Source organism: Vombatus ursinus, unplaced genomic scaffold, assembly GCF_900497805.2.
Source record: "Vombatus ursinus unplaced genomic scaffold, bare-nosed wombat genome assembly UNPS02014832.1, whole genome shotgun sequence".
Lineage (NCBI taxonomy): Eukaryota > Metazoa > Chordata > Mammalia > Diprotodontia > Vombatidae > Vombatus > Vombatus ursinus.
Window position 1 is genome coordinate 40566504 of NW_020954610.1, and position 22817 is coordinate 40589320.

At 38.3% G+C, this 22817-nt stretch overlaps 1 protein-coding gene across 1 annotated transcript in view; it reads right to left on the reverse strand.

Annotated features, from left to right (window-relative positions):
• Window positions 1-22817, reverse strand: part of PGM5 (phosphoglucomutase 5) — a 214070-nt gene that overhangs the window by 27319 nt on the left and 163934 nt on the right. Inside the window, exon 10 of the mRNA XM_027839610.1 lies at window positions 5408-5542. Within this exon, the coding sequence (XP_027695411.1) occupies window positions 5408-5542 (135 nt within the window). The remainder of the gene's footprint in view (window positions 1-5407; window positions 5543-22817) is intronic.

Consider the following 22817-nt stretch of genomic DNA (forward strand, 5'->3'; position numbering starts at 1 on the left):
ATACCACTGCTTTGAGCTAATTGTATCTACTGGCTAACTATTAGGGGGAAAACATTGGTTGTGGTATGGGAGCTATAGTCATTAAGAGCCAGGACCACAGAACCTAGAACCACCTAGAACCTAAGGTAGTTCTAGAACCTTTCCTTGGTACCATAGGAGATGATTCTGAATCTTACAGGATTATGTCAATGACACAGTTTCCCAGTCACTTACTTCAAACTATTTATGAATACTCCTTATGAGGAACTCATTCTATGGTTCAAACCAGGGCTGCCCAAATGCCTTAACACATTCAGAAAAGAAAAAGATCTGATACTTTTAAGAAAGAAACAGTATCAAAAGCAAAAATGAAATAGTTAAAATTTAATATGTCTGTAAAAAAAAAATCCACCCTATACACAGAGAATGGATTGAGTTGGTAGGAATGGTATAATACAGAAGAAATCCATGTTCCTAAGCAATCCTTGTTTAGAAGGCGCTCAAGGAAGAGTATATGAGGATATTAAGAGTAGGCTCTGGGTTAGCTAGGGGGCACAGTGGATACAGAGCCAGGCCTGGAGTCAAAAAGGCTCATCTTCCTGAGTTCAAATTCAGCTTCAGATATATGCTAGCTGCGTGACTCTGGGTAAGCCACTTCACTCTGTTTGCCTCAGTTTCCTCATCTGTTAAATGTGCTGGAGAAGGAAATGACAAACCACTCCAGTATCTTTGCCAAGAAAACCCTAAATGGGTTCACAAAGAGTCATACTGAGACATGACAGAACAACAAGAGTATGTAGAATCACTAGGAACCCTGATTTTTCCTTCTCTCTCTCTGCTGGAGCATGGAATAAAAAGCAAGATAAAAGGGCTAAAGGGGTAATTTAGGGCTCCAGGTCTATAGGAGAGCTGAATTCCACTTCTAGGTACTCAAGTAGTAATTAAAACCAGCACCAGGTTTTGATAATTTGAGAGTTTCTTGCTAAGATACTCCCTTCCCCCAAAAGAGACAGCAGGCAGGAACAACAAGGGAAGGTGTTAATAGGCCCGCAAGCACTAGAAGGTAATGAAGTTAAAAACTTAACTTTAGTTAAACAGTGATTGAAACAGTTAAGTTTAGAGAAAGACACATACTTGGGCATTCATATTTCTTTAAAATCTTGCTTTAATTTGTAACTTGACTTTGATTTCTTATATAAATGGATAGAAATTAGTATGCAGTTAATTTATGACACCATTTAAGGAAGTCTATTATTATAGAAGAAACAACAGTGATTAGAATGTGTGCTTGAAATACCTAAAACTCAGTTAACTACGCCTGGAAGAAGCTTACCTAACTGACATATTTAACATAACCCAGGAGCCATCATTCACCTAATACATTGGTAACACAAGGCACTGTTGCTAGTACGTTAGTGTATCCCTTTCAAGGAAGAGGTAAGTGGGAAAGTTTAGATGATGATAGTACCTTATCCTTAGAGGAAACCCAGAGTGGGACTGTGGAAGAAGTAAGTGCTGACAGTTTGGAGGTCATTTAGGGTACTGTTACCAGAGAAGGCACAAATGGATGTTGGGTTGTATCTCCTGCCAGCTCAATCTCTTGAATTATCCTCCTGTCCTTAGTTAGGAGAGGGTGGGTGTGAAAGGTAGGGCAGAATCTGAGAGGCGGAATTAGAAAAGGGGTTTCGAGGTGCTTGGCCCAGACTCCCCAGGTTCAGCTCAACCCCTCCTCTTACACTTCTTGTTAGTAGAAACCCCACTCTTCACCCCTCACCTCCTATTGTGTCCACTGGGAGGGAGAAAGGAGGGACCTGACTTTTTTTCATTAAAATATTGGCAAAGATTTCTTTAAAAATAAAACAAAAAGCTTTGCCTCTGTCTATCTATAAACATACATGTGCAACAAATCTAAAGGAAGAGGCCTAGAAGAAGAAAACTGGAGAAGAGCCACCTGTCTCTAAACCAACTACTTTGCTGGACCCAAAAGCAGATGTATTTTTGGTTTCTCCAGCTGAAATAGACAATTGACCCAAAGTCAAGGACTTAGTGGCCAAGAACTGTTATAATGCTTCTTTCAGGGAATGCCTGATAACTCCTCTGTCCCTATCCTTCACAAGATCCCTGACCCAGTTATAGTTTTCTCCCTATAAGGAATTCCTAATTTATCTCTCTAGTTTTGGAAACTAGCTGTGTGTACTAAGGCAAAAGAGTACCAGAGATAGGGTGGGAAATATCAGTTATGAGATTCCCCAAACATTTTACTTGATAAATTATGTACAGAACAGGAAAACAAGCACACTGACAGCTGAGTATAATATAAATTATTAGTAGATACCTTCATAAGAAACACAAAAACACATATACACAAAAACTCCTAATAGCAGTTCTATGAGTTTCATCTTCAAGGGAGATATGTGTGTGTGTGTATGTATAATATGTATGTATGTGTATATATATACAAATATATTTACACACAAACCTATATCTGTTTACAACTACGTATTGTATGTAACACAACACATGTAATATGTTTTAACTACATGTTTACAACTGTATGACTAGTAATATTTGGCTCTTGTGTTAATATCTTTCTAGTTGCTAATTGATTTGGCTTCATAACACTGTAATCAGTGTGGTAGGAAGAGAGGGAGAGGGAGAAGGAGAGGAGGGGAAGAGGGGAACAGAGAAAGAGAGAGAGCTAGCTAGAGCATTTGTCCAAGTGTGCAACTTGGAAAGCTGGTTTCAGTCTAATCTCAGTGGTCCTATAGCAAACCTGCATAGGTAGAAATTTCCTTCTCCAAGAAATTCCCTTTTTCTCCAAGTGTGGTCTGCAGACCCCTCAGGGTCTCCAAGACCTTTTCAGGAGATCCTTGCAGTCAAAACTATTTTCACGCTAATACTAAAACATTATTTGCCTAGTAGAGTATCCCTCCCTTTTCCAACTATACATGCATGATGCCAGATTTTCTTCATATACTTCGACCAGAACAACATATTGCAACAGTCAGGATGCAGAAAGCAGATATGAGAATCCAGCTGTCTTTTCTTAAACCAAGCATTAAAGAGATTTGCAAATAACATGTAAAATAATGCTACTCTGCTCACTAATTTATGTTTCGTAAAATATAGGTTTTTTTTATTTAAAAATATGTTGTTTATACTGACATGTAATGAGTTTATTATTGGTATTTTACATAAATTTTCCTCCACTTTGCATTTGCTGCCCTGCTAGGTTTCAACTGCCCCACTCAGAATAAGCTCTTCACCTCGAAACTCATCACCATGCTACTAACTTGATTGACATCACTTCCCATAGCCTCCTTTCCCTCTGATGGGAGGTCTATAGGGTAGAGTTCCAAACTCCTCCCAATGCCTTCTCTTATAGAGGGCAAAAACCGGACTCAACTCACTCCACCTTACATTTCTGCCTTTCCTGGTTTCCACTCCACAGAATAAGAAGCCGCTAAACCAGGTTCCCCCTGTCCTGTCACTGGCCCCCTTTCCTGCCTCCTTTTATGTGTGTGTGTTGTCTCCTCTTTAGATTGTAAGCTCCTTAAGGCCAGAGACTATTTTTTTTTATTAATTATATCCCTAATTCTTAGCACAATGCCTGGTACATAATAGGTACTTCATAAATGTTTATTGAATCTAGAATATTTTCAGATTTATCAGTTTTAATTTCTAATATGGTAAATATTGATAGATATAACCCACATAAACAAAAGCTTTTTGGTGTCTTCAGTACTTTTTAAGAGTGTGAAGGGCTTCCTGGATCAAAAAGCTTGAGAACCACTGCCCTATATGAACAAAATCAGAGGCATAGCCCCTATCCCCTATCCCCTGTTCCTTATCCCCTATACCAATGGTAACAAACTCAAACAAAAATGGAGCCACTAAGTCATTCATAAGGATCCCTGCCTGTGCATTTAGACTTAGAAAACCACTTATTATGTCTGATTATATTTTTATTTATTTTGCTAAATATTTCCCAATTACATTTTAATCTGGTTTAGGTTGTATTTGAGAGTGTTGCAGGCTAAAAGGGGTTAGTGAGGGGTAAGTTTGACATCTCTGCCCTATACTACAATAGCCATTATCAAAATAAGCACTTGTGCCTAGCCGAGGAGGGAAGGGTAACATCTGCAATCAGAACCCTTGGAATGATGGGCTCATTTTATCATTGCTACTAGATAGCTACAAATGGTCACCATGAGGCAAGGTAGCTTTTATCTTCCAATTTGGGAATGAGTTTTATTGAACTTTCCAAGGAAAACCTAAACATCCTTCCCGGATCAAGAGTACTGCAATCCTCCTAGTCACTCATGTATTCAACCTCAGCATCATCCTTGACTCCTTATTTTCACTTACCCCTACGTTCCCAATCAGTTGTCCGATTTGTCATTCCTTTCTCCACAACATCTCTAGCATAAATCCCCTCTTTTACATAGACACCACCCTAGTTCAGGTCCTCATTACCTCTCCCTTGTATTATTGCCATAACTTCTTATTTGGTCTTTTGATCTCAAGCTTCTCCCCATACCAATCCATCCTCCACCCAGCTGCTAAAGCAGTTTTCCTAAAACACAATTCTGATAATGTCATCCCCATACTCAATATACACCAGTGGTTCCCTATTACCTCTAGGATCAAACATAAAATCTTGCCCTTCACAACCTGGCTCCAGCAAACCTTTCCAACCTTCTTCAATATTACTCCCCTTAACACACTCTAAATACAACCATACTGGTCTTCTTGCTGTTCTGTGTACATACAATGCCCCATCTCCTACCTCAGTGCCTTTGCAATGACTGTTCCTCATGCCTGGAATGCTTTACCTCATAAACTCTGCTTCTTGAAATCTCTTATCTCTTTCAAGACCCAGCTCAAGCACCATCTTCTATATGAAGTCTTTTCTGAACCTCCTAGCTGCTAATGTATCCATGCCCCAAACTACCTAGCATTCATTTCTCATATTTTATTTACATGTTGTCTCTCCTTGTAAAATATAAACTCTTTGAGGGCAAAACCTGTTTAATTTTTGCCTTTGCATCCCCAGTGCTTAGAATAGTGCCTGGTACATAGTAGGTACTCAGTAAACTCTTACTGATTGATTGATTTGAATCTCAACTTTTCACTCTTCCTCTCCAATATTTATTTAATCACTTGCAAGACCCAATTGTTACCTTCACAATATCTCTGGCATCCACCTACCCCCTTCTCTCCACCCACCTTGCCAACACCCTAATTCAGTCCCATATGCCCTCTTTCCCAGACTAGCACAAACCACGCCCCCTACCAAGGGTAAACCAACCAACCAACAAAAACCCCAACATGCTTTTGAAACAGTACAAGAATCACGTAACATAAAATATCACAGAATTTAGAGCAGGACATGTGCCAGATGCCAAGAAGCATCTGGTCCTGTTACCTGTGGTTCCCTATCATGATTGCTTGGGTCCTTCTCATAGCTTTCTGCATAGATCCTGATTGTAGCTCTCATGCCGCTGGATGAACTAAGCCTAAATATCAGCCTGGAGGCATTCGAGAAAATGATCCGGAGTCCCTAGGAAAGAGAAAATACAAAACAAGTGAATTAATGAATAAGTGGATACACAAAATCAAAACCAGCTGTGGAAACCAGTATACAACTATGTCCCCAAAGAAAGTGGAGCTGGTTGTGGATCAAAAATGACAGGTCTACAGTAAATGTGGCCTAGGAACTACTTAAAGCTCTGTACTTGCCTCTGAATTCTATCCCTTTTCTGTTGTATTTCATGGAAATTTGAGGCACAGGAAGAAAATGCGCAAACTCTGAAATGATTATATGTTCTTGTGATGGGAGAATTTTAAAAATGGAGGGAATAGTTTGGAATGGCATTTAATAAACATTTGTGTGGTCAATGTCAATTTTACGGTATTATCACCAAATTGCCCACTATAAGACCATGTTCTCTAGTCACAGGGGCTTAAACTTGTTTGTGGAGGGCCAGGTAGATTGATGGCTCCCAGGCTAAATCTGTAGGACACATCATTCCTACTCAAACTCCCTTTTAGCTGTATTCTGTGTCCTGGAGATTTACAGGATGAAAGTGAAGACAATGCAAGATAACTAAAGGAACACAAACATGTCAAATGAGTTCCTAACAACCTTGTCTAAAGGGATGCCAACCCTGATTGCATACAAAATTAAGAGAGACAGAAGAGGAAATGGTGAACCACCACAGCTGAGTTGCTCCAAGTTTGGATCTATGTACCCAACCTCTCACATAGTGAACTATGACACTCTAGTCTGTCTAGACTACACCAGCACTCAAAGCAATGCAAAGCTTTTTCATATGATTGCTTCTTCCCCTAATTAGACATGGGTAGAGATTCAGAAAGGTCCTTCCTCAAAATCACTGTTAACAGGTGTTTAATGGATAATAACAATAGTAATAATAGTGCCTAACATTTTTATAGTACTGCATGCGAGACCCTGTGCTAAGCACTTTACAATTATTATCTCATTTGGCACTTGCAAAAACACTGGGCGGTTTGATGCTTTTATTACCTCCATTTTACAGATGAGGAAACTAAAGCAAATAGAGGTTATGTGACTTGTCCAGACATATAGCAATAGTTATTAATGAGTTCACTATGTTAGAGCAACTTAATTTGATGTTAAACTCCTCCCCACCACCACCACCATCATCTCCACTACAATTTTTATTTTTAATTAAATTTTATTTTTTTTTAATAAACATCTTGTTTCTCTCACTCCCGCCTTTCCTCTGGCCATTGGAAAAGAAAAGAAAAATGAAATCTTGTGTCTAGTCAGGCAAAAACAAATTCCCACATTGACTGTGTCCCACTAAAAAAATATTTCTCAGTCTGCTCTCTGAGTCCAGCATCTCTCTGTCAGGAGTGGTTCGCCTGGTTTATCACAAGTCCTCTGGAATCATGGCTGGTCATTGTGTTGATCAGAGTTCTTAACACTTCAAGGTTGTTTGTTTTTATGATATTGTTGTTACTGTATAAATTGTTCTCTTAGTTCTGCTCACTCCACTCTGCATCAGTTCATACAAACCTTTCCAAGTTTCTCTGAAATCATCCCCTTCATCATTTCTTGCCACACCATAGTATTGCATCACATTTATATAAGATTCACACTTGTTTGGCCATTCCTCAATTGATGAGCACCCACTCAATTTCCAGTTTTTTTTTCCCCACCATAAAAAAGAACTACATACGGGGACTTTTCCTCATTTTTAAAAAAAATCTCCTTTGGGCTTAGTCTTCGTATCCACTACCTCCTATAAATACATATCTCTGTGTCTTAGCTAATTCCCCCATTCCAGTGAGATGGAAGGGCACAACTGATTGCTCAGTGCCAGAACCTCTGCTGGGTTCTAAAAGGGTCATTGGACACCTCTTCAGACCTTTGATCCACTCTTATTCTTACCCCTAAGTACTAGTCAATGGGATGGGAGATGAGGGCAAAGATGTTGCTACTTCACTTTGACCAGTTCTAATTCTGTTTCCTTTGTAAATCCCTGTTGTTGTTGTTATTATTGTTGTTGTTTAGTCATTTCAGTCGTGTCCAATTCTTCACGACCCCATTTTTGGGTTTTCTTAGCAACGATATTGGAGAGGTTTGCCATTTCCTTCTCCAGCTCATTTCATAGATAAGGAAACTAAGGCAAATAGGTAAAGTGACTTGTCCAAGGTCCCTGTCTAAGGCTGCATTCAAACTCATGAAGATGAATTTTCCTGATTCTAAGTCTGGTGCTCTATCCATTGCACCACCTAATTAATCCCTTGTAAATCCCTACCTTGTACCTACCTGCTGATGTTAACTAGCTTTGTGACTTCAAGTCACTTCACCACTGTGGTGCAACTCTTCTCACTTGTAAAATAAAGGCATTAGAAGAGATGATCTCTAAGCCTCTCCCTGCTCTTAACTTCTATGAATCTTTTTTTGTGATTATAATAATACTTAGAATTTATACTGTGCTTTAAGGTTTGAAACATTCCTTCCACTGGTTATCTCATTTGATTCTCACAACTCCTGTGAAGTAGGTGTTATCAGGTATGTGCAGGAGCCAGCTCCAGTTAGCTCTCAAGAGCAAATTATTAAATTTTCAGTATGAGTATTAATACCCTAGAAATCAGTAAACACTATAAATCAGGGGTTGATTTACTGTTTTGTTGGTTGTCTAAATTTCAGAAAATGATAGAGAAAATATTAATGATGCACATTAAATTTAGAAGTGTGTCCTGTGCACAATTTTTCCACCCCAGAGAGCCAGTTAAACATTTATCAGTGCACCACTACCTATTGTCATCCCCATTGATAGATGGAGAAAATGTGGCTAAGATAGATCAACTGACTTGTCCAGGGTCACATATCTAGTAAATACCTGAGGCAGGATTCAAACTCAGATTTCCTGGACTCTACATCCAATACCCTGCCCAGTGTACCACCTAGCTACCTGGGATTCTCTCTGTCTTTTTCTCAGACCTCCCCATCCATACCCAACTTCTTTGGTGTGACAGTCCAATGCCTAGCACCCGTATCTCAATCCCATTGGGCCACTGTCACTGAAAAACACCATGGGTATCCTTTCATTCAATTTATTCAAGCTATGAATCAGCATGATGGCTGGAATCTAATTGCACGTGGTTGGATTGAGATTGAGTGGCCTTAGATTTTTTTACCTATAAAATGGAGACAAGAATAATTGTACTAACTCATAAGGTTATTGTGAGGATCAAATGTAAGGTATATCATTCAGCTGTATGGTAAAGAACAGGGACCATCTTCTATCTATACCTTTGCCACCCCATCCCACTCCACCCAAGCAAGAGGATAGTCTTCAGCACAGTCCTCGATAAACTAATGTGGAATGAATGAACAAAATATGGCAAGATGAGAACAATAAAAAGAGAGCATTGTTCACATGTGAGTTGAAATCTTTCTATTTGCTTTTCTCTTCTTCCTGGCTATTTAATGAGAATAGCTGGCTGTGCCTATGATGAGAACCGTATTCTAATGGAATTCCTCAAAGAGAGAAAACAATATGGGGAAAGGAACAAGGCCAGGAAAATACAAAGGTCTCAGGGGTGAAGGAGTCAATTACTTTAAAAGAAGACAGCTAAACAAGGGCTAGGTATTGTGGCACTTAAGTCTCAGTGTCCTTCATACTGAAGTCTATCACTGATGAAAGAAACTTGGACATTCAGCTTTGGACCCAGAGGAAGCAATGTTCTGACAGGTTCCAATCATGGAGGACATTTGTTTATGCCAGGAACTACAGAGGAGAAGGCATACAGAGTCCACAAGGACCGAATCTTGGTGAGAGAATAGATCCAGGTCCCTTGGAGGGACACGGGAAAATAAAACTAAACACTTAGGAGCCAATAATAATAATAATAATAATTTTAACAATAATAGTGTGTCTACTTTAAAGCACATTTTGCTCTTTGATCCATTGTATATACTGAAAGTATACTACAGAGAGCTTTAAAATTTGCAAAACATTTTATGCATTATCTCATTTGAACCTCAAAACAATCCTGTGAAGTAGGTGCTATTACTATCCGCATTTTGTAGATGAGGAAACTGAGGTACAAAGATGTTAAATTTCCACTTGTCTATAGTCACATAGCTGGTACATGTCTGAGATGGGACTTGAATTCAGCTCTTCCTGATTGCAAGTCTCCTACTATACCTACTATGACACCTACCTCCCTCTATGTCAGCAGTTCTTAACCTTGTTGCACCATGGACCCCTTTAACAGTCTAATGGAGTTACACTACTGTGATTACTGACTACATTCATAATGGAAGGAAATGCTACATTTAAATTAGAGATAGTGAAAATAAAGATGTAACTTTTTTTCCCCATCTAGGTTCATGAACTCTCTAAAATATATCTGTGAACCCTTGGGGGTCCATGGACCCCAGATTAAGAAACCCTGTTTTTTGTGGAACTGATATGTATTGTATAAGAGAGGAAAACATAGACTGCAGGCCAGCAAAGGCCCAAGAGCCAACTGAGGGAACTAGGAAATTTTCCAGTATAAATACATGAATGATATCAGTAACAAACCCATGCTTTCATCAGCCATCCTGCTGAAATCACCACCACCAGCTGTCTGCATAGGTAATATGACTTGAGGAAGCCAGAAAAGCCGCAGTGAACAAATAGCTAAACTGTATATATCATTTTAAGGTTGGCAAAAGCACTTTACATGCAGTCACTCAACTAGTCTTTATGAGTGTCTACTATGTGCCAGGGTACTGATTACTCTGACTGGTCGGCATTAGCAGTGAAAATTTATATTTCAAGTATATTATATATCATGATGCCCAGTCTTGTCCCTGAAGAAGTAAAAAGAAAATACATCTCCCTCTTTTTGTTAGAGAGATAAAGGACTATGGGCGTAGAAGGCTGTGTGCTCTGTCAGATGTGTCTTTGTCAGATGCATACATTGCTTTTGATTGGCTGGTTTTCTTGTTACAAAGGAAGATTCAATAGGCAGGTGGGTTGAGGATATACCCAAAAATGGCTGTTTCCCAAAAAAAAAGTATCAATAAAATTTTAAAAGAAATGAGAAGGATCATTTGAGTCACTATTAGAGAAGCTTCTATTTGTATAGACTGTAAGCTCCTAAAGGGCAGAGACAAATTTGTCTTTTTCTCTGTCTTGGCAAGACATTCAGTTTGGTTCAGGTGTTTTTCAGTCATGTCCAACTCTTCATGACTCCATTTGGGGTTTTCTTAGCAAAGATACTGGAATGGTTTGTCATTTCCTTTTCCAGCTCATTTTACAGATGAGGAAACTGAGGCAAACAGGGTGAAGTGACTTGCCCAGGGTCACACAGCTAGTATGTGTCTGAGGCCAGATTTGAACTCAGAAAGATGAGTCTTCCTGACTCTAGGTCCGGCACACTCTCCACTGTTCCATCTAGCTTCCTGGCACATAGTAGGTACTTTAAAATGCTTATTAATTCGAATTAAATTGAATTGGATGCTTTTCAGTATTCAGAAGATGTTAGACTCATCACAGACTCAAAATATTAGATCCAAATTCCTTATGACCTTCCCTGAAATGTAATATTTTCCCACACAGTTTTCTGTTTTAGAATTGTAAAGCCATAAATAGTACTCTCCCATATGTGGACTTCCTGTTGAAGAAGTTCTGTCCTCTGAAACATCTGATAAAGTAATTTCTAATAAATATTCTACATATACTCACATACACCTTTTCCCCAATATCTAGCAGAGTACCCTAAATATAGTTGGTGCCCAACAAATATTTTAAGAGTTAATATGGAACAAAACTCATATATTAATAAGGGCAGGAAGCAGGGGATGTTTCCGGCTCATGAAATTTTGTAAGATTTTTTTGGGTTTTTTGTTTTTGTTTGAAGAGTAAAAAACATATCTTCACCAGGCAAGAAAGGAAAATTCATGAGTTAACCAAAGTCATTGTTATAATCATAACAATTGTCTGATCCAGTCCAAAGATAGAACTAGTGTTCATCCCAAAGGAAAATGGGACAAGACACTAAACCAGGTTTAATTATGTCATATATACACATCACACACATACATATATGACATGTACATGTCATATATACATACACACATATACACACATACTACATATATATTAGAAGCAAATGTAGAATAAGGTAAATTTGGGGATGAGTGAATTGTGAGTAGGATTTTAGAGATGCAAGTGAATTTAAATCATCTAGTTCAGGAGTTCTAAGCCTTTTGTGTATCATGGACCCCTTTGGCAGTCCAGTGAAGTCTATGAACCCCTTCTAAGAATAATGTTTTGTTGCCTACACCCATAATTGAAGGAAATGCTAAATTACAGTTTGTGGTTAATAAAAGTAAAGATTTAATTTTTCCCATCTAAATTCAGACACCCCCTGAAATCTATCCACAAGCCATTTGGGGTAGAAAGGTGGGGGGGTCTATGAGTCTAGTTTAAGAACCCCTGTTCTAGTCCAATCTCCTCATTTATAGATGAGGAGACTAGAGACAGGTCATTTACATTGGTAATAAGGGCAGAGCTGTGATTCAAATTCTGGTTTTCTAAAGGCAGCTACGTATTGCAGTGGGTAGAGCACCAGGCCTGGATTCAGGAAGACTTGGGTTCATATTTGGCCTCAGATACTTACTAGCTGTATAACCCTGGGCAAGTCACTTAACCTCTATTTGCCTCAGTTTCCTCAACTGTAAAATGAGGATACCTTCCAAGCCTATTGTGAGGATCAAATGAGATAATTATTTTTAAGGCACTTAGCACAGTGCCTGACACATAGAAAGGACTATATAAATGCTTATTCCTTTCCCACTGGATCCAAAACCAGCACCATTTCTTTGATGGGCCCTATTTTATATACTATCTCCCATAGGCCATCCTAACAATGTCTCTAAAGTGTGAAGGGAAAAATATTGCCATATAACATGCGAACCATATTTCATATGAGGAAAGCATGCAATCTTTTAAGGATGCTATAAAAGGCTTGGATTAAACTGACACATTCTTCAGAGAAAAGACTGCCCAGAACTATCTGTTCCTCTTGGTTTATATCACAGAATTAAACTATGGGCTCTTGTTTGGAATTTATTTAAAGCAAGCCTTTTACAAGAACCCACATTACAAAAATATTTATAGCAGCTTTTTTTCTGGTGGCAAAGAATTGGACACTAAGGGATTGTCCGTCAACTGGGGAACGGCTAAACAACCTATGGTATATTAATGTGATAGAATACTAGTGTGCTATAAGAAATGAAGAGGGACTGGTTTCAGAAAAACCTGGGAAGACTTATATAAACAGATGCAAAGTCAAGTGAACAGAACCAGGATAACAGTTTATACAGTAACAGCAAAATTTTAAAAATAATCAATTTTGAAAGACTTAGTAACTCACCAATCACAATTCCAAAGGACTCATGATGAAACATGCAATTCAGCCTCAGTTAGAGAGATGATAAACTTGGACTGCAGGTTGTGACATATATGTATACATATATATATATACACATATATGTGCACAAATATACATGCACATATGTATACATATGCACAGATAGATATATGTATTTTGGACATGATTAATATAAGAATTTGTTTTGCATGACTTTTGAAATGGGTTTTATTTTTCTTGCCTCCTCAATAGAAGTAGGATGAGGGAAGAGAGTGAATTAGAACTAAAAATGAAATTTTAAATATATGTGCATATATGCATATACATGTGTATATTACATGTGTGTATTGTATATACGTGTGTGTGTGTATGTATATATTCAGAGAGAGAGAGAGAAAGTAAAACTTTTGCAGATTATATCCTGGTCTTTTCTACAGCTCAGCACTGCAAGGATGTCAAATCTTAACCTATAACCTTGAATCAAGGTCAAAGTGACTGCTCCACAGTTCATACATCTACTTGTGGAGCCTCAGAAGCCATTTCGTCCAACACCCTCATTTTACAGCTGAGTAAATTGGGGCAGAGGGAGGTAAAGTGATTTACCCAAGGATACAGATATTGTAAGCATTATCAATCAATCAATCAATAAACATTTTTTTTTTAGGCAATTGGGGTTAAGTGACTTGCCCAGGGTCACACAGCTAGTAAATGTCAAGTGCTTGGTCTGAGGCCAGATTTGAATTCAGGTTCTCCTGACTTCAGGGCCGGTGCTCTATCCACTGCGCCACCTAGCTGCCCCTCAATAAATATTTATTAAGTGCCTATTATGTGCCAGGCACTGTTGTTAAATTCTGGGGATAGATACCCAAAAAGGCAAAAGACAGTCCCTGCCCTCATATCTTCTACCTTCAGGATCAGCGCTCTTTCCAATGTTCCACGCTGCCCCCTAAAGTCACGATAAGCATTCATTCAGTGGCAATTGCAGCAGTATTCAATAATAATTCCTTTCAGGAACATAAAATCCAGGAGCCCTCGCTTAAAAGATACTTAAAATACTTAAAATCAAGTTAGGCACAATGGGCCACCCCCTTCTCATCTGCTAGTGAACTACTCATCTGGCTCTCGTTTCCTGCTAAAAGAATGCTGACTACATCCGTGTGATGTTTTGGACTCAGACCTGCTCCACCCAATCAACAGGGTAGCTTCCTTTGTTGGTCCTTGTGCTGTTTTCCAGCCTTTCTCCCTTGTAGTTTCTTTTCCTAGGGATAGCTGCCTGACCACTACCCATATAGAAGCATTTGTGTCAGGGAAGGAAATAACAGCTGATACATTTCCTCAGGCTGAAGATTTCTGCTATACCAGACCACAGCTGAGAAGATCCTAGCTCCTGCTACCCAGGGAGGCTAGATATTATTCTTTATAACAATAGGCTTGGGCAGGGAGAGTAAAGCTGTCAGAATTCACCTGACAAGAATTTCTAATTAACCAAAATTTTTAAAAATTCCATTCTCCAATAATAGTAACAATAATAAAGTGCATTTACATAGTACTTTAAGGGATACAAGATGTATTCTGCACTACAACTCCATGAAGTGGGGAACGTTAATATTAATATCCTCATTTTAGATATGAGGAAACTGAGACTCAGTAAGGTTGAGTGATTTATCTTAGAGAAGAATTTTAGGGTTAGAGCTGAAAGTGACCTCAGATGTCATCTAATCCAGCCTTCTGATTTTACAGATTAGAAAACTGAGGTCTAGAAAGGCCACATAATTTACACAAGATCACATAGGGATTTGACTTAAAAGCCAACATGATAAGCCTCTATGCTTCTAACAATAGTGTTTGTCTAAAGAATATTGAGCCTCTAAAAAATTACCTCAAGATATTGCAAGACCACTAACCATTAAAAACAAACCAATGAACAAAACAATATTCAATTGCCCTCACTAGACTATGCTAAATTATACAGGGAAATGAACAAATGTCCTTTAAAAATTTTCTTTTCCAACTTTGAAGCTTAAAAACAAAAAGGGATTTCTGGTTAGGTCTGAAATACATAGGAAACGAATTTAAACATGGCACCCCTTTCTTCAAGCAATCTATTAACATGCTCTTCTTTATTAGAGGACTGGTGGTAGATAACCACTTTCATAATCCCCCAAGGTCTTTTTACAGGAAGGTCAATTAGGGAGGATTTATCTAAGCCTCCAAGAGATAGGCAAGTTATTATTAGAGCCTTAGTCTCTGTCAGTCAGTTCAGTTGATTAGAGTGATAGAGCCAAAGTGGTGGGTTTTGTTTTGTAGAGAGAAAAATTCCACTCCATGGTTATGGTCTACTCTGACTCCAGTCAGCTTCTCCTCTATGAAGCCCCTGGTAATCAAATTAGAACATGGATAATTTAATGGAACATATAACCACAACTGGAAAAAAATTTAAAGATCATGTTATAAAGATTGTGGGGGTAGTGACACTATCTTTGCAAACGGGACCAAACACTCCAGAGCTGGAAGTGATGTTAGAGATAATCAAATTCCAAATTTTACAGATATGTAAACAGAGGCTCAGAGTGGTGAACAGACTTACCCAAGTTTCCACTGTTATTAAGCAAAATTATCAACCTTTAATCTAGGTACGAGGGGGGCCCCTAGGTGTCACATTAGATAGAGCACCAGCCCAGGAGTCAGGAGGAGCTGAGTTCAAATCTGACCTTAGACACTTACTAGCTGTGTGACCCTGGGCAAGTCACCTAACCCTGCTTGCCTCAGTTCCTCATCTATAAAATGAGTTGGAGAAGGAAATAGCAAACCACTCCAGTATCTTGGCCAACAACACCCCAAATGGGTTCATTAAGAGCACACATAACTAAACAGCAATAACAACAACCTCTGATTTAAAATCTAGCGTATTCCTCAGTAATACCATGTTGCCTTTCTAATTGAATCACATCATTAGTTTAGGTGATTTATGTCTATCATGCAGAAAACATTAAGTATGCACTGTGCTAGGCAATGGAATAAAAATATAAACTGAGACAGTCCCTGCCCTCAAGGACCTTACATTTTCCTGGAAGTATATATAATGTTCACAGATAAGCAAATACAGGATATATTTAAAATAAGCACAAAATGTTTTTAGTAGGACACTAGCAACTGAGAAAATCAGGGAAAGGTTTCCTGAAGGTGGTCCTTGAGCTGACCCTTGATGTAGGAGTGGGGGGTTTCACAGGGAAGAAGTGAAGATTCCAGATTGGAGTGATAAAGGTACAGTGACTAAAGGCAGGAGATGGAATATTGTGTGATGGGATGTGACTGTAGCCACTTTGGCTGGAGCATGCATCACATAGAGAGAAGTGATAGGAAATCAATGTGGGAAGACACATTGGAGCCAGATTGGGGAGGGCTTTGAGTGCCAAACAAAGGTAATGGGGAGCCATGGAAGATTCTTGAGCAGACAAGTGACATGAGAGGAATCTTGATTTAGCAGCTGTATGGAGAATAGGTTCGAAATGGGAGAGAATGGATACAGGGAGACCAATTAGGAAGCTATCACAATAGGCCAGGTGAGAGGTGATGAAGATCTGAACCAGGGTGATCATGGTATGAAAAGAGAGAGGAAAAGAGTAAGAGTTTCTGAAGAGAAAGAATCAGAAGAGCTTCTGGATATATATCATATAGTACAGAAATAAAGAAAATGGTTTTTCTTTAAAAAAAAAATGCCAATTCTAATAGGTAACCAGCTACCAACACAGAAGTCAAAATGTATTTTTCTCTGAGTTCATTTCCAAAGAAGCAACATGGTGAATCGACAACATTGGGAAGTGGACCTGGAGTCAGGGAGAAGGATTCAAATCCTGCTTCAGACACTTACACATTGTACCTTGCATACAGTAGGTGCTTAATAAATGCTAGTTGACTTGACTTGAATAGCTATATGACTCTGACTCGCTTAACGTCTTTATGCCTTAATTTCCTCATCCACAAAACAGGGGGACTGGACTTGTCTAAATCCCCTTCCAGCTCTAAATGGTTAATTTCTTAGGCTGGGAGCAACATCAAAGTATTTAGCTATCCTGAGTAATTTAAAGGGGTACTAATATCCTCACAGTTAACCTGACCTAATTAAATTGGATTTATTTTTCCACATCAACCCATCGGCATGCATTCATGTGCAGCCTGCTTTTTAAAAAAAAAAAAAATTTATTGATTGGCTCTAATACCAGCCAAAGTGCTACTAACAAATGACTTCAGAATTGGTAGAATTTCATGATTTCTGGGCCCTTTCTTGATCAAAGAACCCAAGTGTTAGAAAAGCCATCAAAAAGATTCCAAGTTACTTAAAGTTTCACTCCAGAAATGGCAGGACCTCTTATTTCCAAAGTTCAGATTCCAATTGCTAGACACAGCAGAAAAATAGCATATAACTCCATTTATTCCATTTTCAATATGCATATTTAATGCCTGAATGTTATTTGGATCAACTCAACACTTTTCAGTATTATCTACTGCCTTAAATACAATTAAGGAAATCCTCAGGTTTATATAGGAAGCAACCAAACCTGGATACCAGATCTGGAGGGAAGATCACCAAAATTAATGTGAGAAACTATGAGATCAAGTTCAAGAATTATAGATTTAGAGCTGGAAGGAATCTCTGAAGCCTTCTGGTCCAACCCCTTCATTTTAGTTCTCACACTATCTGTGTGACCCTAAACATGTCACTGAACATCTCTGAGTCTCAGTTGCCTCATTTGTAAAACAATGATAAAGTAGTGGTGCTCTTACCTCTCTTGCTAGTTGAAAAAAAGAAAAAAACCCACAAAAACAAAAAAACAAAACAAAACTTCTTGCATTCCTTAAAGCAATGCAAACTATTATTATTAATTTTCATGCTCAGATTCCAATACCCAAGCACCACAAGTGTAAGTGGATTTTGAAAAAAAAATTAGTGGGGAACATCCTCATTGGGAAAATCTAAGAAAAGATGGTTCGTATAATAAACATTACCTCTTTAAATTGCTTTGACCTCAAGGAAATTGATCTCTCAAACCATATTCAATGGCACACATAATTTTGTCTTCATAGGATCCAATTGATTTAGAGCTGGAAGGGGAGGTTGAGGCCCTCGAATCCAACCCCTATTCACCTCCAGGATCAAATATAAAATTCTGCGCTTGCCATTCAAAGCCCTTCATAACCTGTCCCTCTCCTTTTCTGGTCTCCTTCCACCCTACTCTCATCCATATATTCTATGATTCAGTGTCAATGGCCCCCTTACTGATCCTTATTCAAGATACTCCAACTCCTGACTCCAGGCATTTTCTCTGACAGTCCCCCATGCCTGGTATACTCTCCCTTCTTGTCTGTACCTCCTGGCTTTCTTGCCTTCCTTCAAATCCCAGCCAAAATCCTACCTTCCCCAAGAAGCCTTTCCTAATCCTTCTTAATTCTATTGCTTTCCCTCTACTGACAATCTCCCAACACATCCTATTTATAGTTTTTTTTTTTTGTTCATAGAGGTTTGCATGTCATCTCCCCCATTAGACTTGTGAGCTCCTCAAGAACAGGGACTATTTTTTGTCTTTCTTTATAACCCCAATGCTTAGCACAGTACCTGGCACATAGCAGGCACTTAATAAATGCTTTTTGACTAACATATATACATATATATGTGTGTGTGTGTGTGTATTATAGTATAGTATATCAGATAACATCATATATATTAAATTGTATCATATATTATATTAATAACATAATATATAACAAAACATAATAACAATTATAATTTTATATATGTATAATATTGGATTTGGAGTCAGAAGATTTGGGTTTTGCCACTTGATAGCAAATCATGGGCAAATCACTCACCTCTCAAGACCTCATTTCCTTGCCTATAATATGAGGTAGGGTTGATCTAAATGATGTCTAAGGCTTCTGCCAGCTCTAACATTCTACGGTTCAACACATACTCAATTCTACGTGACCCAACCAACTTAATGCAAATGCCTGGGATCTGACTTCTGCCTCTGAGTGCTTCTGTACTTCCCTTCTTGATCTCTGAATGAGCCCCTGGAGCCTTAAAGGCACAGAAGATTGTACTGAATGTTTCCACAGAAGGGGGAAAAAGCCTTATCACCAATACATTTTAACTTCATTTTGGATGGAGAAGGATTTCTGCCTTATCTCTAGAGACGTGTGTGAAACAGCTTTTTCCACTGCTGGTTTTCTGGCTTGGGCAGCAAACCAGATTTAAGAGGGAAAAAAACCCTGAGCTGCCTGAAAAACTTTTTTCCTTTTGTGAAATTAAGAAAGAGGTAGACAAAATGTGAATCTGAGTTAACCTGCAGGTCACTCAGAAACCAAGAAAGACGTAATATCTGTGAACAAGTCATGATAAAGAGCTGGGTTTGTGTTTGCCTGTTTCTAATAATTTATTATTTGTAAAGGTGTCAGAAGAGATCATCTCTTTTTCTCTGATGAGCATATTATAATAGCATCAAGTGTTCAACTTAAAAGAGCATATCCAGTGAAAACTTGGATTAATTGAAATGAGATTATTAATAATGACAATAATAATAAATAACTAATACTTATATAGTGCCAGGTACTATGCTAAGTGCTTTACAAATATTACCTCAGCTGATACTCATAATTACTCTGGGAAGTAAGTGTTATTATTTTAAGTGACTTACCCAAGGGCAACTAGTGCCTGAGGCTGAATTTGAATTCAAGTTTTTCTGAATCCAAACTCAGCACTCTATCTACTTCACCACCTAGTGGCCAGGGAATAGGATGCTTAGGTTAAATTAATTTTCTAATCAGTACAGAGTTAGCCTGAAGTAATTTTTTGTATTAAACTCTGCTACTGAAAATCTTACATGTGGTAGTTCACTTTTTTGATTTAGTAAATATTTTTGTTTAGTTGTTTTTCAGTTCTGTCTGACTCTTCATGATTCCTCTTGGGTTTTTCTTGGCAAAGATACCATGGTTTGCCATTTCCTTCTCTAGCTCATTTAACAGATGAGGAAAATGAGGCAAATAGGGTTAAGTGACTTGTCCAGAGTCACACAGCTATTGTCTGAGGCTGGATTTGAACTCAGGTCTTCCTGACTCCAGGCCCAGCACTCTATTCACTGCTCCACCTAGCTGCCCTGTTGATACAGGGAAGCCAACTCAATGTTCCCAGTATCATTAAAGATTTAAAGTTAGAAGGGACCTCAGAAACTATATAATTCAAACTTTTTTTTAGGTTCCCTAAACTTATTTTAAAAATCATAAAACATTTCTTACAAAAGAGCAAAGAAAGAACTATGGAGTTTGAATGCAGAGCGAAGCATCCTATTTGCTATTTTTTTGTTTTGTTTTGTTTTGTTTTCTCTTTCTTGTGGTTCCTCCTATTGGTTCTAATTCTTCCTTACAACATCACTAATATGAAAATATGTTTAAAAGGAATGTATATGTACAGTTTATATCAGACTGCGTGCTGTCTTGGGGAGGAAGGTTGGGAGGGAGGAGGAGAAAAATTTAAAACTCAAAAGCTTATGGAAGTGATTGTTGATAAATCTAAATAAATTAATAGAAACAAAAGAGCATCTCATTCTGTACACTGCTCTGAATGGATGCCAGGAACACTCGGACTATTGATACTCTTTCTACTCTGGCCCGTCACCCTCCCCCACCCCGCAAGAAAAATTACAGTGACCACAAAGCAAATCCAAACTCTTCATTTTACAAAAGAGAAAAAGGAGGTCCAGAGAGGTTAGATGACTTGTCCATAGTCTCACAGCATATCCAGACAGCTGTCAACTGGATCTGGATTGCACCTCTCACTACAGTTTGATCCTCCAATAAGCACATATTCTGTGAGTGGCTTTTGCAGCAACATAAATCTTGTTCTCAGAACAACAGAAACATTCATAAATACCCCCAATTCACCACATGCATTAAAATTCCATCTCTGATATTTATTGACTATGACTCTGGGCAAGTCACTTAACCTCTATACCTAAATTCTGTATGACCCAACTCAATCAGGTAAATGTTTGTTGATTTGAATTCTGTGTTTGAGGTTTCTATGGTTCTCTTCTTTTACAGATATGTTTCCTTATCTGTTAAATAAGGGAGTTGGATGCAATGGCCTCAATGGTCTCTTCAAATGCTAAATCTATGATCGTATTATCTTTCTCCAAATACCTGTGGCACCTCTTGGCAAGTTTTTCTCAGGAAGATGAGTCGAAAGACTCCAAGCCTGGCACTCTATCCTCTGTGCCATTGAAGTTTAACCAATTTAAACTCCTTTTTCAATTTAGTTTTGGCTTTAAGTATAGACTAAATTTAGCATATTAGTTCAATCAATCAATAAACATTTGTAAGCACCTACTATGTGCCAGACCCTGAGCTAAGGACTGTTCTAAAAGCTGTCCTGCCTGTTTCCCTCTAAAATGCCTTGTGGGGGGTTTTTATTTTTTCGGTATATTTTAAAATGCTCCAATGATATGCTTTCTTCCTTCTTTTCTTCCTTCCTTCCTTCCTTCCTTTCCTACTTTCTTTCCTCCCTTTCTCTTCCTTTCTTTCATCTTTTCCTTTTCCTTGGTGTGTTCCTTTCTTCCTTCCTGGCTAACATGATGTTCTCTCTTTCAATTCTCCCATCCCAGAAAAGGTTTTAAAACTTTAAGGTTTTTTTAGCCCTTTATTAAGGTTTACAAAGCACTTTCTTTCATCAGTGAACTAAAACCACATATGAGAAACACTGTAAGGAATACTTCTCTCTCCAAAAAGTGTAGGGAGCAGCTAGGTGATGCAGTGGATACAGCTCCAGCCTCGGAGTCAGGAGGACCTGAGTTCAAATCCAACCTCAGATGCTTGAAACTTACTAGCTGTGTGACCCTGGGCAAGTCATTTAACCCCGATTGACTCACCAATAAGAAAAAAAAAACTCTTGTAATAAGTAAACAGTCATTCAAAATGTATCTATGCATGAACAATTTCTGAAAATGTATGTCTTATTCTACAACTCTGTCCTTCACCCTCTGCCTCTGGAGTCATGGTTGGTCACTACAGAGATGAATACTTAAATCTTTCCAAATTGTTTTTCTTTACAGTTTTGGAGTCATTGGATAAATTGTTCCACTGGCTCTGCTCACTTCATCAGTTCATACAATCCCACCCCTTTTTCCACTCATGTATCTCCTATTCTGCCCACACAAGTTCTTTTAGTTCAATATGCATCTCTTGGGAATCTAATTTTGGTCATTTTGATATGATTTTAAATGGGAAATGCTAATTTTAAAACCATTTCTGCGTGAAATAAAGCTCTATACTGCCTACACTAGGTACCTCTTCTCCTCTCCTCTCATGAGGAGATTTTAATTTATAAGTGAAAGTGTTTTGTAAACTTTACAGGGCTAGAAAACTTGAGCTGTGATGATGACAGTGGAGACTTGAAAATCTCCCTCTGAAGAACCAGATGTAATAACCAAAAGTATAAGAATCACCCACAATGGGGATGACAATGAATTCTAACTTGCCTCTTTCTGGATCTGTGATTTCACAGGGAACTCTTGGTAAAAAAAAAACAAAAACAAAAACAAAAACAAAACCTTCTACCAATGCTTTCTATTAGAGAATTGCTTAATTAACTGGGAAGTTAAGTGACTTTCCCAAGATCACATAAGTACTATGTATCATGGGTGGGATTTAAACCCAGACCTTCTAGACTTCACCACCCCGTCTCTTACAATTCTCAATAGAAAACAAATTAAAATGTTGCTCCACAATTGAGAAAACAAAATGATCGACAAGCCCAGCCATAATGTGGCTACGCTGCAGCCCAACTACATTATCTAATAATGATGTCATTTAGTCCTTGAGTTTTTGAAAAATGAACCATCTTCTTTGCTTCATTCCTG